This window comes from Prunus persica, chromosome G1 (assembly GCF_000346465.2).
Source record: "Prunus persica cultivar Lovell chromosome G1, Prunus_persica_NCBIv2, whole genome shotgun sequence".
Taxonomy (NCBI): Eukaryota; Viridiplantae; Streptophyta; class Magnoliopsida; order Rosales; family Rosaceae; genus Prunus; species Prunus persica.
In genome coordinates this window covers 3083795-3100722 of record NC_034009.1, presented here as the reverse complement: position 1 = coordinate 3100722, position 16928 = coordinate 3083795, and the positions used below count along the sequence as shown (strand labels likewise).

General features: G+C 38.4%; 1 protein-coding gene across 1 annotated transcript; it reads right to left on the bottom strand.

The window, feature by feature from the left end:
• On the bottom strand, positions 832 to 2110 carry LOC18788302 (cell number regulator 11). Its single transcript, XM_020555371.1, has 4 exons — positions 1888 to 2110; positions 1714 to 1785; positions 1232 to 1441; positions 832 to 1102 (listed from the first exon to the last, which is right to left on the bottom strand). Exons 1-4 carry the CDS (start codon positions 1961 to 1963, stop codon positions 1047 to 1049), a joined length of 414 nt encoding a protein of 137 aa, XP_020410960.1. The 5' UTR covers positions 1964 to 2110; the 3' UTR covers positions 832 to 1046.

Below are 16928 nucleotides of genomic sequence, written 5' to 3'. Positions count from 1 at the left end.
AATTGTTGACTTTCGTCTAAATTATGTTAACTTCCGATGTCTTTGATGACAACATCAGTTCTTTATAACCACTGATGCCTTTTCACAAGAACCACTTAACTTACTTTTTATTTTCCGATGTCTATAATTAGTTTAGCATCGGTATTTTCATAAATGTCGTAGTTGATTTGTATCATAACTTCATGTCTTTATTGTTGCGATGCCCTTGTAGAATAACCACTTCACTAGTCCTATATTATCCGATGTATTTAGAATAACCACCTCACCAAGTTAGAATTTTGTAGCTGTAGTCTCAAGGATGACCAAATGGGAATACTAGATAAGTTGCCAAACCTAACAACTCTGCTCCTTATAAGTGAAGTTTTTAAGGAGAATACAAAGATACTGGTTTTCTCCAAAGGAGGCTTTCCTTCTCTTCAATTTCTTTTAGTTTTTTTTGTATGGACGAAATAACAGAGTGGTGGGTAGAGGAAGGAGTCATGCCTAGTTTCTGGCAATTGAAAATATGGTTTTGCAGTGGATTGACGACGCTTCCAGATGGGCTGACATATCTTACTAATCTCAAGGAATTAACTATTTTCGGGATGCCTAGAGGACTCCATAGAGGATTCAGGAAGATGGAGAGGATTTCTGTAAAATTCAACATGTACCTTCAGTTGTAATTGGAGAACCCTACGACCCACCAATGCAATGAAAAGGTAATTTCTTAATTTCTCTTCTCTTTTTTATCTTTCTTTTTTTTGTCTCGTTTGATTCGCATGTCGTAGTGAAATGGGTTCTGGGTATCAAATGTTTAATTTCATTCACTAGTAAAAGATTTGTGTTAACAAGTTGTACAAATACTTTTTTACTCCTTAATCCAGTTGATGTGAAATGTATCAGAACACAAAACAAACAACGGCACATTTATTACAATACGTTGGATCTGGAACATCCTCGCTTAATCAACATCAATATACAACACAAAGCAAATTCCATCAAACAAAAACAGAAAAGACATGGAGAAGACAAACACGACATTAATTGTCTGCCAAGTATATTGGCGATCATTTGGTCATGGAAGGAGGCACCTGTGGCGCAGCAGTTGGTGGCCCAATCCAACCTACATCATAAAAACAAATACAAAATAAAAATTAAAGTACCGCGGAATGATGTAAATAATGATAAATTTAAGGTCATAGTATATTACTATACAATGATGACATATATGTGTGTAGGATTAGTTTAAAACCTTTGGAGGGGTTGAAGCCTCTAGATTTGAGCTCAGCATGTTCTTGGCAGAGGGCAAACGGTCCACAGAAGAAATGAACACAACAATCACCGCAAGGCTCCTCCGGCAGACCAAAATTTTTGCGCAATCTCTGTCTATACATGCATGAGTAGATCCACTGGCAGTGAATCGTCCACAACAACCCGTACACTATGCAATGGGAAAGGCAAGCTAAAATTACAAAATCCAACTGTTAGTAACACACCATTGACCTAATCATCTTAACAATTAAAGTCAGGCGCAGTCGGTGCGAGGAGAAATTAACTTTTCCATATACAACAGTCTATGTATCGCAATCGTTCTCTCATACTAAGTGATCACGTGATTATTACTATAGAACTAAATGTGAGAGACCAATTATATATACAACCACTTTAAGGGAAAAATAATAAATTCGCCATGTTTATAGATTTGGGAAATCTTTTTGGTCTTGTGACACTTACAATTTCGTCCTTCGTCGACAATTTCTGCGTTTTGGCCGAAGGTGATGCATGGGAAACACCATGTGAGGCAACCTACACCACAAGATCAATTTCACCAATTGGTATAAATTTAACTTGTCAGGTAACTATAATAGACAAAGTGAATTTTGGCCGGAGAGAGAATTTATATCTTACATGTACCCAAACTTCCTCCACACTTACAAAAACCATGCGACCACTGCTGAGGGCGATGACCATAATCAACGTTCATGGTTTTCTTTTATGAGATTAGAATTCGACCAGAAAAAAAGATTGCTGGAAATGGGAAAGTTCAGTAATGTAAGAGGAGATGTAAGAGAGAGAGAGAGAGGGAGTGAAAGACTGTCGGAGAATGAAATGTTTTCTTAAAATGTAGAAGTGCCTTGCTTGACAAAGAATCAATACAATGGTTTATATAGACTTACAAAGATTCAACACAAATGGTTCCTATAGACTAGTAACTAGACAAAACCCTGGAGGACAAAGGTGGGCCTTATCCACTTAAAGCTAGAACGCACTATTATAGGCATATGCTTCTTCTGTTGGTAGAGCAGGCTTCATGTTATTATTACTGATGTTAACCCAGCAGCAACCCTCTGAGAAAAGACACTGCACTACAACGCGCCGTCTGCTGCACGTTGTTGAAGTATACTTTTGGCAACATGCACCAAATGCATGTTGTAGTACACTAACGTTCTTTTAATGCGCGTTGTCAAGATGAAATTTAGAGAAAATTTCGCAACGCAAATATGAATGCTCTAATATCCTTAAGTTCTACAACGTGTAAAACATGTTGTCAAATTATTTCTTTTTGAAAAAAAAAATATATATCCAAAATTTATGCGGGAGAACCCTCTAAGAAAAGACATTGACAAGGACATTGTTACTTTTTAAGCGAGTGGATTGGATTGTGCCACGGACATTGTTTCTTTTTCTTCTTCAAGTTCAAATTTCAGGGTAAAAATTGTTAAATAAAAACCAATACATTTATATGGTCGAGGTGTACAAAAGCAAAAGCTCGATCATCCACACGGGATTGGAAGTATACAATTGTATGGTGAAATGAACATTTATATAATGACTCGAAAAACTTAAATGTAATGATGGAAGTGTGAAGCCCTGTATTTTTAAAAATATATTAATATTTTGGGAAATTAAATATTTTACTAAATATTTAGTTATATTTTTTAATTGATTATATACATTTAATTATAAATACCTTTGTCCGTAGCATATAAATATTTTTGCTATACTTTTATATATTTAATTATAATACTTACTTCTAAGTTTAAGAGTTGTAGTAATCGACTTTCATCATTCTACTTTACTATAGTCAACCTAGAAGCACTATCACCTAGTGTGTTGTCAATTGTCATCTCCTTCTTATAGCTGGCAGCCTTACTTTCATATTCTTTGATAGTTCTTTAAGACGATCGGAGTGACCAAAATGCGCCACGTGGCGTGTTATTGTTGGCTGACATTAGGATTGACGCTAGCCTGGCGTCAACGCGCGTAAATTCAAATTATTATTATTTTTAACGTTGGCACGCTCCAACAGTAAAATTTTTTTAAATTCAGGTGCTGACGTCAGGCTGGCATTAGCTGCCTTTGGGCTCTAGCTCAAGCTGGTTTCGCTTGATGGCTGGCCTGGTTTTGTGGGACTTGCAACTTGCCTAGGCAAGTTTGGCACGCTGGAAGCTCTCGCCTGGGCTTAGGCCCTGTCCTGCCCTACTGGGGGCAACCAGTGGAAGGGCTCTAAGAGAGAGAGAGAGAGAGAGAGAGAAGAAAAGAAATGTGGAAAAGACAAAGTGAAAGAAAGATGCAAGGAAATATGACATTGGAGGAGATAGAGAGCTTTGCTTGTGTTTTACTAATTTGGAGTTATGCTTTGGAATCGGGGTTGGGGGTTTCTGGGGGAGCTTTTATAAAAAATGATTTAATTAAATTTCATGAGAACTATATTATACTTGATATTTTAAATTGATTAAGGTTCTTGATATTGGGTGTTTACATGTTGTTAATTATCATTTTATTGTTTTATTAATATTAACATGTTCATATGTTATCGATGATGGTTGGAATTTTTGGAATTAATAAAGAAATTATGGAAAAGGGAGTAGTGGGAAGGATCTTAATTTGCTATGACAGGAAAACACTCTCTTAAGCACACACTTGTCAACCTTGTTAATTTCAAACATGAAGAATACAAATTAACCATTTATTCCTAAAACTGAGTAATTAAACAAACAAAAAAATTGTTAACAGGTCTTTGTCTGCCAAAGTATTATCAAGATCACTTGTGCATGGATGGAGGCACCTGTGGAGCAGAAGTTGGTGGCCAATCCAACCTAAATTTTACATACAAAAACAAAATATAAGCGTGAACTGTAATTAGGACCGAATGATGTAAAATGTAAGATTTATTGCCTTAAACCTACTAAAGCGATCCTCTAATCAATGAAGGAGGAGGATATAGCACATAAGTGCTTAATTGAGTTGGTGGATAGGTGTTTGGTTCAAGTGGGAAGAAATGGTTCAACTAGTACAATTAAAACTTGTCAAGTGCATGACCTTATAAGAGACTTGTGTTTGTTAAATGCAGAAGAGGAAAATGAGGCAACTAATCCTTTTATTTCTGATATGGTAGCTAAGTCAACACCATTGGGGAAAGTTCGAACACGTGCAATTTACTTGGATGAAAATGCTGATGGGCTTGTTTCATCAAGAGATGAAATAAATGGCCATGAAATGCTCCGTCCTTGGAAAATGGAGGCCAAAAAATGAAAAAGTATTATTATTTTCTTTGACGCTTATAGTTTTGAAGGTTGTAGATGTTGATGAAGTAGAAGTAGAGTTGCCAAGTCAAATTGGAAATATGGCCCACTTAAAGTTTCTAAGTGTGAGGTATATCAATATAAAAAGGTTTCCATTATCCCTTTGTAATTTAATATGCTCGTAAACTCTTGATTTCCGTGTTCGATATTTTGATTTGTTCATCGCAAATGTGATATGGAAGATTAAACACTTAAGACATTTATATTTACCGAAGTGTTACACAGCAAGCGGTAACTTGGAACTATATACTCCTGGCCATTTACAGACCTTAGATTTTCTGTCAAGTAAGTACTGTGATTTAAAAGATGTTGTTGGATTAAACAATCTTAGAACACTGAGCATAAGAGTGTTAAGCCCCTTGAAAAATCTGGAGGAAATCTTGAAATCTATATGCAACACACTTAACCATATCCAATCTCCATCTGTATACAACGATTATGTAAAGAGCAGAAGTTATGAGGAGCAGGCTAATCAAATAGTATCAAGTTGTCGCCGTATATATAAACTGAAGTTGGATGGGCCTATTGTGCGAAAACACTCTAAGACCGTGGTGATCCCTGAGAAATTCACTAATATGAAAAAAAAAAAAACCCTTCGGTTACCAATTTGATGCCTTAGCTTTCTCACATTATGAAAACCTAGTGCTAAAGTGCCTGTTTATAGTTTAACCCAAATAGGCTAGCAAAATACCCAAAACCCAGGTAAAACTCCAAAACACGCTAAGACCACGAGGATGTGGTAACCGGTCGTTTTTTAGCAAAGTGACCGGTCACTTTGCATAGAGACTAATTTGTTACTCTCGGGTTTGGGCAACCAGTCGTTTCCGGAACTGAAGACGGGTCATTTCTACTCCGAACTTCCTATTTGTGCACCCTTAAGCGAGCCAACTCCAACAATCTCTGCCTTAGCGAGCCTTAAACACCTCATGAAAATCATTAACCCCTAGAACCTCTTCAAACCTCTTGGAAATCGTTCTAGTAGCTCCCAAGAGCTCTACCTCAATCTTTAGCATGCAACAAGATTGAGCAAGCTCATACAATGTCTGAACTTCTTAGTTGTAATTGGCTTGGTTAAGCAATCCGAAGTGTTCTCACATGTTTGAACATTCTCCATTGCAATCTCCCCATCATTCACCTAATCCCTTATCCAATGGTACCATACATCAATATGCTTAGACCTTCAGTGAAACACTTGGTTCTTGACTAAGCATATAACACTTTGACTATCACTTTGAATCACCACCAAGTCTTGAGCTATCCCGAACTCTTTCGCCAATCTTTGCAAGCATATTGCATCCTTAGAAGCTTCCGTTAGCGCCATATACTTTGCTCGATAGTAGACAAGGTACAAACTGATTGAGTACCGCTCTCCAACTAATCGGTCCTCCAGCACAAGTAAAAACAAACCCCGTAGTAGATCTCCTCTTGTCTAAGTCCCTCATATAATCTGTTTCCACATAACCCGACACACATGCCTTTCTTTGTTGTCTTTCAAACAAAATCCTAAACTTCTTAGTGTCCTTCAAACACAAGAAAATCCACTTCACTGCATTCCAATTTTGTTTGCCTAGATTTTTCATGTATCTTGAGACCACACTCACGACTTGAGCTAAGTCGGGACGTATGCAAACTATTGCGTACATGAGACACCCTACCGCACTTGCATACGGTACCTTACTCATCTCATCCTTTTCCTTGTCATTAGAAGGATTTTATTGGGCACTTAGTCTAAAGTAATTGGCCAAAGGAGTAGACACGGGCTTGCAATCCAACATGTTGAATCTTTCAAGTACCTTAGATTTGTACTTGCCTTATTACAGCCACAACTTGACCAAATTTTGGTCTATCCTTATCTCCATTCCTAGGATCTTTTGTTGCTGGACCAAGATCCTTCATGTCAAACTCTTTCCCAAGTAAACTCATCAACTCTCGGACCTTTGACATATCTTGACACGCAATTAGCATATCATCCACATAGAGTAACAACAGGATGATCTTCCCATCCTTGAACACATGAGAGTACACACAACAATCTGATTCGCATCCTCTATACTCAATTAGCAGCATATAGGTGTCAAAGTGCTTGTACCACTGTCTTGGAGATTGTTGGAGTATGTACAAAGAGTTTTTCAACCTACAAACTAGATTTCCTTTACTTGCTTCAATGAACCCTTGAGGTTGACTCATGTAGATGTCTTCCTCTACATATCCACGAAGGAACGCCATCTTCACATCCATTTTCTCCACCTCCATGTCCTATTGTGTCACCATATAGAAGTATGCTTCACTACCGAGGAGAAGATCTCATCATAATCAACTTATTCCTTTTGTATGTACCCCTTGACCACTAGATGAACTTTGAATCTAGTTGGCTCTTTCTCATGTATTCATTCTTTCTTCCTAAACACTCACTTGCAGCCGATCACCTTCCGATCTTTAGGTTTATGAATTAACTTCCAAACAGAGTTCCGGTGTAGAGATTTCATCTCATCCATCATAGTACTCATCCAACTTTCCCACTCTAAACTCTAAACTACTTCTTGGAACGTGGTTGGATCCCCTTCACTCATGTTTAGAGCATAGTGAACTGCATCTGTTTCCCATCCAAACCATTGAGGAGGTTTTATGGTTCTCCTAGGCCTGTACCTAGCTATAGATGGTGTGTTTCCACCTGATCTTGAGCCTCTTCTTCTTCTTTATCTTGAGTTTGTTGTTGTTTCTCAAATTCTTTCACCTCAGTATTAGACTCCACCACCTCATAAACGTTTTCAACTGGCTGCATACTTGGAGTATCCCCAAACACCCTCATACTTGGTGAAATTGTAACGGTTGACTTTGTTCCAACAACATTCTCATTCGCCTCCGGTTTCTTGACTTTGATCATAGACATGGTCTTTTCATCAAACACAACATCAATATTGAGTATTTTCTTCCAGTTCACTGAATCCCATAACTTGAAACCTTTCACACCGCTCTCAAAGCCGAGGAATATGCACTTAAGAGACTTTGGTTTCAACTTGGTTCTCTCATCACTAGGTATGAGAGCATAGGCACTGCATCCAAAAACTTTAAGATTAGTATACTTAATAGATTTATTATACCATACCTCTTTCCCACACTTGAAATCGATATTCTTCGATAGAGACCGGTTAACCAAATAGGAAGCGTGGATAACCGCCTCAGCCCAAAATTCCTCGAGTAAGCCATCATGAATCCTCATGCACCTCTCAGGCTCCATGAAAGTTCTATTCATTCACTCTGCGACTCTATTTTGTTGAGACGTCTTCTTCACGGTAAAATGCCTCTTAACACCTTCGCTCTTGCAAAACTCCAGAAATTTGATATCTTTATATTCTCCTCCTTATCTCTATTCTTAGGATCTTGATCTTCCTTCCCGTAAGGTTTTGTACTTCTGCCTTCCACTCCTTGAGTTTGGTGAAGACCTCATATCTCTCCTTCATGAAATAGACCTAAACCTTCTCAGAAAAATCATCCAAAAATGTGACGTAGTAGCGAGCTCCAACTAATGATTTGACCGTTGATATCCCCCACACATCCGAGTGAATATAATCAAGCACTCCCATGCTCCTATTCTCCTTGTATTATAGCTTAAATGTCACCTTTGGCTGCTTCCCCATGGTACAATATTTGTAGTATCAAGTTTACAACTGTGTACTCCCTTTAGAAGCTTTTGTTTGTGCAACTCTTGCATTGCTCGCTCACTCATATGCCCTAGCCTCAAATGCCAAAGCTGAGTATCATCATCTAAGTCATTCTTTATAGATATAGTTGCTCCACCAGTCACCGTTGTATCACATATTCGATACAGGCAGTTAGGTTGAATCTTTCCATTCATTATCACAAGTCAACCCTCTGAGATTATGAGTTTCCCTCTCATGGCCTTGTAGGAATAGTCATTCTTATCAAAAGTACTAAGGGAGATGAGATTCTTCTTCAAATTTGGTATGTACCTAACCATACCTAATGTCCTAACCACGCTGTCATGCATCTTCACCTTAATTGTACCCGTTCCTTCGACTCTATAGACCGAGCCGTCCCCTATCATAACTTTGCCACCGTAGTCCACCTCATACATGTCAAACCAAAATTGTTTGAACTCATGTGATATGAGCAGTGGAATGACGACACTTCCAGATGGGCTGACATATCTTACTAATCTCAGGGAATTAACCATTTTCAGCATGCCTAGAGAACTCTATAAATTCAGAAATAAAGGGGAGGATTTAAGTAAAATTCAACGTGTGCCTTCCCTTGTAATTGGAGAACCGTACCGCCCATTGATGCAATGAAAGGGTAAGTTTCTTAATTTCTTAATTTCTTTTTTTCTTTTTTTTCTTTTCTTCTTTTCTTCTTCTTTCTAATTTTTGTCTTGTTTGCTTCCGCATTTCTAAGTGAAATGGGTTCTGGGTGTCAAATGTTTAATGGGTCATGTTTGTAGCTGCAGTTGGGACTTGACATTGAAAAAGTAGTGCCACACTTGTGCGACGCTGTGAAGGCTGGCTAACTGGTTGATGAAGTCTTTTGCTCAGGTTTGACTGTTTGAGACATTTTTGTTGGGAAAGATTGCGAAAAATCAAAGAGCCAATAAATAAATATGGCACTCCCAGGATCTGATTTCTCCCAGCCTTGTGTAAATAAAATGGACAAAATTAACACTCTATCTTCCACTAAGAAAAATAATGGGAATACAAAAATAATCTCACCAAACACCGGTGGCTAAACTCTCTCTTGGTTTTTCTCTCAAGAAGATTTTCTCTCTCACACAAGTGAGGTTTTCTTATCTCTCAAAACTCTCTATGTTTAGGTTTTCTAAAGGATGATTTGAACTGAAGGAAGGCAGTTGCTTTTATAGCCAACGTTCCTAACAAATTGGTGGCCTTACATGCGAGAGAGTTTTTCTCATTTTCTCTTCCGTTCGTTTTCTTCAAAATTTCCCGTCCTTTATTTTATTTTATTTTTCTTCTTTTTCTCTCCTCCACTAACGAGGGAAACCCATCAATCTCCCCCTCCCGACTTAGGTGGAGGGCTCCAGCAGTCCAGCTGCTCTTTTACAAAATTCGTACTTGTCCTTAGGTAAGGACTTGGTCATCATATCTGAACTATTGTCATAAGTATGGATCTTCTCAAGCTGTAATTGCTTTGACTCCAACACATCACGTATCCAGTGATATCGCACATCAATGTGCTTTGACCTCGAGTGAAAATTCGGATTCTTGCTCAAGTGGATCGCACTCTGATTATCGCAATGCAAAATGTATTTGTGCTGCTCTTGCCCTAATTCTTGTAGGAATCGCTTCATCCAAAGCATTTCTTTGCATGCTTCAGTAGCTGCAATGAACGTAGTTGATAGAGCAACACATTTCTGTAACTTTGATTGCCACGAAACTGCTCCCCCTGAGAATGTAATCAGGTATCCTGAAGTAGATTTTCTGGAATCAAGATCTCCTGCCATGTCTGAATCTGTGTAGCCAATCAATTCAGGCTTTCCACCTCCAAAGCACAAACTCATTTTGGAAGTACCCCTGAGATATCTGAGAATCCACTTCACATCATTCCAATACTCTCTGCTGGTTTAGACAGGAATCTGCTTACAACGCCAACTGCGTGCGTTATGTCTGGCCTCATGCAAATCATTGCATACATCAGACTACCAACAGCTGAGGAATATGGCACCATAGCCATGTTTTCTTTTTCTTTCTCACATGTGGGACTCTGCTTTGAACTAAGCTTGAAGTGACTAGGAAATGAAGTAGAAACTGGTTTTGCTTTATCCATGTTAAACCGCTTTAGTACCTTCTCGATATAACTGTCTTGTGATAACCTCAACTTCTGATTTTTTCTATCACGGGATATACTCATACCGAGGATTTGTTTTGCGGGTCCTAAGTCTTTCATAGCAAAAGACTTGCTCAACTCTTTCTTCAGCTTGCTAATCTTGTCACTGTTTTGTCCTACGATCAACATGTCATCGACATAGAGAAGAAGTATGATGAATTCACCATCATCAAATCTTTTCACAAATACACAATGGTCTGAAGTAGTCCTTCGATATCTGTGTTCAATCATGAAGGAATCAAACTTCTTGTACCATTATCGAGGCGCTTGCTTGAGTCCATATAAGCTCTTCTTCAGCCGACATACCAAATCTTCTTTTCCTTTGACTTTGAATCCTTCTGGCTACTCCATGTAGATTTCTTCTTCAAGATCTCCGTGAAGAAAAGCTGTCTTCACATCTAGCTGTTCGATCTCGAGATTTAGGCTTGCAGCCAAACCGAGTACAACCCGTATGGATGACATCTTCACTACGGGTGAGAAAATCTCTTCAAAGTCAATTCTTTCTTATGACTGAAACCTTTCACAACTAGCTTTGCCTTAAACCTGGGCTTAGAGTTGTTTTCTTCCATCTTCAATCGATACACCCATTTGTTCTTAAGTGCTCTTCTACCTTTTGGTAGGTTCACTAGATCATATGTGTGGTTCTCATACAGAGATTGCATATCTTCATGCATGGCTTTCAACCACTCATCTTGTTGATCATGAGTCAATGCTTCTTTATAGCATTCTGGTTCTCCCCTGTCTGTTAGGAGAACGTAATCATCTGGAAAATACCTACTCGGAGGTCTCCGTACCCTGGTCGATATTCTTGGTTGGAATTCGGCCGCTGGCTCTTCATCGGCTTGTGCTTCTAGCCCTTCATCTGCTGCATCATCTATTATACCATCAGTTGTATGACCATCACTCATGTCACCATCAACTGGTTCATTTATAATAGGATCACTAGCTAGATCATCAGTATCATTGGATTCATCTCGCTTGTCATTGTGCTCCAATGGGGAAGGAACTGGATCCAAATTAGCTGGATATTCTCTAGGATTATTAGGTTTATCACCTCTTTGAATGTCTTCAATGTTCTGATCTTCAAAGAAGACAACATCTCTACTTCTAATAATCTTTCTAGCTACAGGATCCCATAACCTGTAACCGAATTCTTCATTCCCATATCCCACGAAGATATATTCTTTCGACTTTGCGTCGAGCTTGGATCTCTCGTCTTTAGGAATATGAACAAAAGCTCTACAACCAAAAATTTTCAAATGATTGTAAGAAACGTCTTTTCCCGGCCAGAACTTGTTTGGGACATCACCATTCAAAGGTGCTGAAGGAGAAAGGTTGATTAGATCAACCGTAATCATCAGGGCTTCACCCCAAAAAACTTTTGGGCAACTTGGCACGAGATAACATTGTTCTTATTCTTTCAACAATTGTTCTGTTCATTCTCTCAGCTATGCCATTATGCTGAGGAGTTTTCGGAACAGATCTCTCATGCCTGATTCCACTACTTCTACAGTAGTTTCTAAATGACCCCATATATTCTCCTCCGTTATCGGTGCGAATACATTTGAAGCTTCTACCAGTCTCTCGTTCAACGCTAGCATGAAACTGCTTGAACACTTCATACACTTGATCTTTTGTTCTAAGTGCGTAAGCCCATACCTTCCTGGAATGATCGTCAATGAAGGTAACAAAATATCTTGCACCACCAAGAGTACTAGTGGTCATAGGACCACAAACATCAGAGTACACAACATCCAATACATTGGGTTTTCTTTGTGCATGACCATGTTGAAACAAAGCTCTATGCTGCTTTCCAGCCAAGCGATGCGTGCATGATTTTAGAGGCATGCCTTTCTTCATCCCAGTCAGTGCCTCTCTTTTGGCTAGAATTTGCAGCCCTTTCTCGCTCATGTGACCGAGCCGTTTATGCCATAGCTCGATTAAGTCTTCTGCGAGAGCATTTATGTACCCATTACTGACTTTTGCATGTGTCATGTATAGGGTGTTATCCTTCTTCCCTCGTGCTAGGACAAGAGAGTTCTTACTGAGTTTCCATTTCCCTTCAACAAAGACATTGATGTATCCTTCATCGTCAAGTAATCCAGTGGAGATTAGATTGAGACGCATGTCTGGAACATGTCTCACATCCTTGAGGACCAAGTGACAACTTGTGTTGGTTTCAAGGGAAATATCTCATCTTCCCACGATCTTGGACAATTTGTCATTTCCCATCTTCACATTACCAAAATCTTCCTTGGTGTAAGATGTAAAGAAGTCCCTCCGTGAGGTGACATGAAATGATGCACCAGAGTCCACTATCCAGCATGTATCTTGAGAGGAAAAGTTAATGAAACCATCACCACATAGAATAATTACCTCATTTCCACCAAAGGTAGTTGCGGTCGTGTGCCTGGCATCACTCTTTTCGTTACCTCTATCTTGCTCTCGTTTAAACAACCTGCACTCTCTCTTCTTGTGGCCTATCCCGCCACAATGGTAACATTCTAGGTCATTTCTTGTCTTGGACCTTCCTCTCGAGCTAACTCTTGACCTGCCCTTTGACTTGTCTCGTTTGTGGAATTTTCTATTGTTAGTTCTTCCACGATACTCTGAGACGAGGGCTTCTGACTCGGCAACTACACCTTGTTCTTTCCTCCTTGCTTCTTCATTGAACATGCTATCTTTAACTATGTCCAATGTAAGAATGCCTTGAGGAGCTGAATTGCTTAAGGATACTACTAGTGTATCCCAGCTATCAAGCAAAGAGTTGAGTAACATTAGTACTTGTAACTCATCATCAATCACCATCTTCATATTCGTCAACAGGTTGATCAAACCTTGGAAGTCACTGAGATGTTCGGTAACACTTCGACCATCTCTGTACTTAAGGTTTACCAACCGTCAGATAACCGATGCTTTATTTTGAGTGGTCTTCCGCTCGTACATGGACGACAATTTTGTCCATAATTTGTATGCATCCGTCTCTTGTGCCACATGGTGGAACACACTTTGATCCACCCATTGTCGGATTTGTCCGACAACTTTTCTATTCAGAATGCTCCATGCATCGTCTGACTTCCCTGCTGGTTTTTTTCCCAGCAATTGAAGGGGCTCATACAAATCCTTGCAGTAAAAGATGTCCTCCATTCTTGGATTCCAAATGGAGTAATTGGATGCAGTCAATTTTAACATTGTTGCTGATGATGATGACGATGACTCCGCCATCTTAAATTACACAAGAATATAATTTTTGAGCCAAAGCTCTGATACCACTTGTTGGGAAAGATTGCGAAAAATCAAAGAGCCAATAAATAAATATGGCACTCCTAGGATCTGACTTCTCCCAGCCTTGTGTAAATAAAATGGACAAAATTAACACTCTATCTTTCACTAAGAAAAATAATGGGAATACAAAAATAATCTCACCAAACACCGGTGGCTAAACTCTCTCTTGGTTTTTCTCTCAAGAGGACTTTCTCTCTCACACAAGTGAGGTTTTCTTATCTCTCAAAACTCTCTATGTTTTGGTTTTCTAAAGGATGATTTGAACTGAAGGAAGGCAGCTGCTTTTATAGCCAACGTTCCTGACAAATTGGTGGCCTTGCATGCGAGAGAGTTTTTCTTATTTTCTCTTCCGTTCGTTTTCTTCAAAATTTCCCGTCCTTTATTTTATTTTATTTTAATATTTATTTTCCTTCTTTTTCTCTCCTCCACTAACGAGGGAAACCCATCAATTTGAGCTGGAATCGGCTGAGCTTGTCAGATTGTTACTACTCCTAGGATTTGGGAATTGAAAATTTAATGGTTTGTAGGAATTGAAATACTTTGGAATGGATTTTGCTGTGATTGTTTGATTGGTAGTGTTGTTTATCCTTTGATGTAGACTTGTTTCTTTGTGTTAATGGAAATATCAGTTTTGAAAGCGAAAAATTCAACTGAAGCAAATTCTATTTTGGAGGGATAATTACATTCTAGAGCAGCAGCATGATAATGCAGTTAGATACGTAGTTATCATCATGGACCTGAGCTCCTGAGCTGATGCCTCCGCTTTGTGAGCTTCAAAATACGCAAATTTGCAAACAATAGTTCAAGAAAAAGAGCATAAAAATGTTCAGCATAAAAATGTTCGTGTGTTGACATCTCTTTTGCTGCATATATAATGGATAGTTCTTACAGGTTTTAGTATCTTGTGACATCTACAACCTTCTGCAAAGTGTTGCAAACTTGACAGCAGAAAGAGATGTCAAAATAAGCTGGGAAAACAGCACATACAGTGCAATATTGTTCCTCATATACGTTGAATCTGGAACATCCTCGCTTGCACACACTTTGTCAACATCAATTCAAGGAACACAATGCAAATTCCATAAATTTATAAAATAAAAAAAATAAAAAATAAAAAATAAAAAAGAGATGGTGAAGACAAACAAGACATTGTCCGGCAAGTATATTGGCGATCATTTGAACATGGAAGGAGGCATCTGTGGAGCAGCAGTTGGTGGCCCAATCCAACCTAAATTATTAATACAAATACAAAATAAAATTTGATGTAGCACCAAATGATGTTGACAATGATAAATTTCAGTCATAATTATACGATGACGAGATATGTCTGTGGCGTAGGATTAGTTTATTAGAACCTTTGGAGGGGTCAAAGCCTCTAGATTTGAGCTCAGCATGTTCTTGGCAGAGGGCACACGGGTCACAGCAGAAATGAACACAACAATCACAACAAGGCTCCTCTGGCAGACCAAATTTTTGGCGCAATTTCTCTCTGTACAAGCACGAGTAGACCCAATGGCATTGAATCGTGAACAACAACCCGTACACTATGCTATGGGTAACGCAAGCTGAAATTACAAAATCCAACCGCCAATTAGTAACGCAACATTGACCTAATCATCTTAATAATTAAAGTCAGGTGCAGTGGGCGCATGGAGAAATTAACTATTTCATATACAATAACAGTTGTATACATCGATCATTCTCGCACATTAAGTGATCATATGTACAAACGTTTTAAGAGAAAAAATAAATTCGCCATGTTTATAGATTTGGGAAATCTTTTTGGTCTTGATACTTACAACTTCGTCCTTCGTCGACAGTTTCCGCGATTTGGCCGAAGGTGATGCATGGGAGAAAGCATGACATGCAACCTACACCACAAGATCAATTTCACCAATTGCTTGGTTGAGTAGATGTATATATGTACAAATTTATAAAAGAAGTGCTAAAAAATGTTACTGTTGGTATTTTGGAATGAAAAACTAACTTGTCAGGTAACTATAATAGACAAATTGAATTTTGCCTGGAGAGAGAATTTATATCTTACATGTAGTAACATCTTCTCCACAGTTACAAAGACCACTCGAGCATTTAGACTGCTGAGGGCGATGGCCATATTCAACTTTCATGCTTTCGCAATGCAAACAAATTAATTTTCTTTTCAAATGCAATGCAGAACAAATCCAAGAAAAAATGTTAAGTGTTGGTGGTTACCAGATTCCCAAGATTTTCTATTTATACACCACAAGCCCCCACCCCACATCCAACGACATTTGAAGAGACAACGTCTTTGGCAGTTCGCCTGTGACATTGATTAATTATATATGCTTCTTCTCATGGTAGAGCAGGCCATGTTTTGTTTTATCTTCGAGAAAATTAATGTTAAGTTGACCCATTACTGACAGCCAGGATATCCTCTAACAAAGACACTGGCAAGGTCCATATAGATAACAAAAATGAAAAGAAAAAAATTCCTTAACGATAAAACAAATCATCAACAGCAACAATGGGAATATGTTAATTGGACTAAAAATTAAGTGTTAGAGCAATTGAGTTATAATAAGAATAGGTCAACACGGATAAGTTTGATGCTATCCATATACGTATTTAAATAAGATGTTGGATTACATTATTAATCACGCATATTGAGGTAGAGTTTGAATTGACACATATCTATATACTTCGACGCATATAATTTACAACTAATTCTTTTCATGTCTTTGCCATTTCGTTCCTAGGATTGGGTTGTGCCATAGACATTTTTACTTTTTCTTCTTGCCACTCCTAGACCCGGAATGGCCTTGGCCCCCCAAAATTTTTATCTCTTCTCTATTATATTATATATAACATATAGAATTTGTAATAAACTACTTATAATTTAAGTTAAAGTTCCTTCTAAAACAAATTAACATGACCAAAATAGAAATATTTTGCTCTAAACATGTAATTATTGAAGACTTAGGTATTTTATATACTTATATTTTCTACTTCGGCCCCCCTAACTTTACAATTCTAGCTCCGCCCCTGCTTCTATGAGTTCAAATTTCATGGTAATAATTGTCAAATAAAAACTAATATATATATGGTCGTTTTTGTTTGGTCGAGGTGTACAAAAGCAAAACCTCGATCCACATGGGTAGTAGGTGGGCATTTGTCAAAAAATTAGAAAGGAGACATGAAGGGACATGAAAAATGGGGACAGCAGATCTGCTCCCATACCTT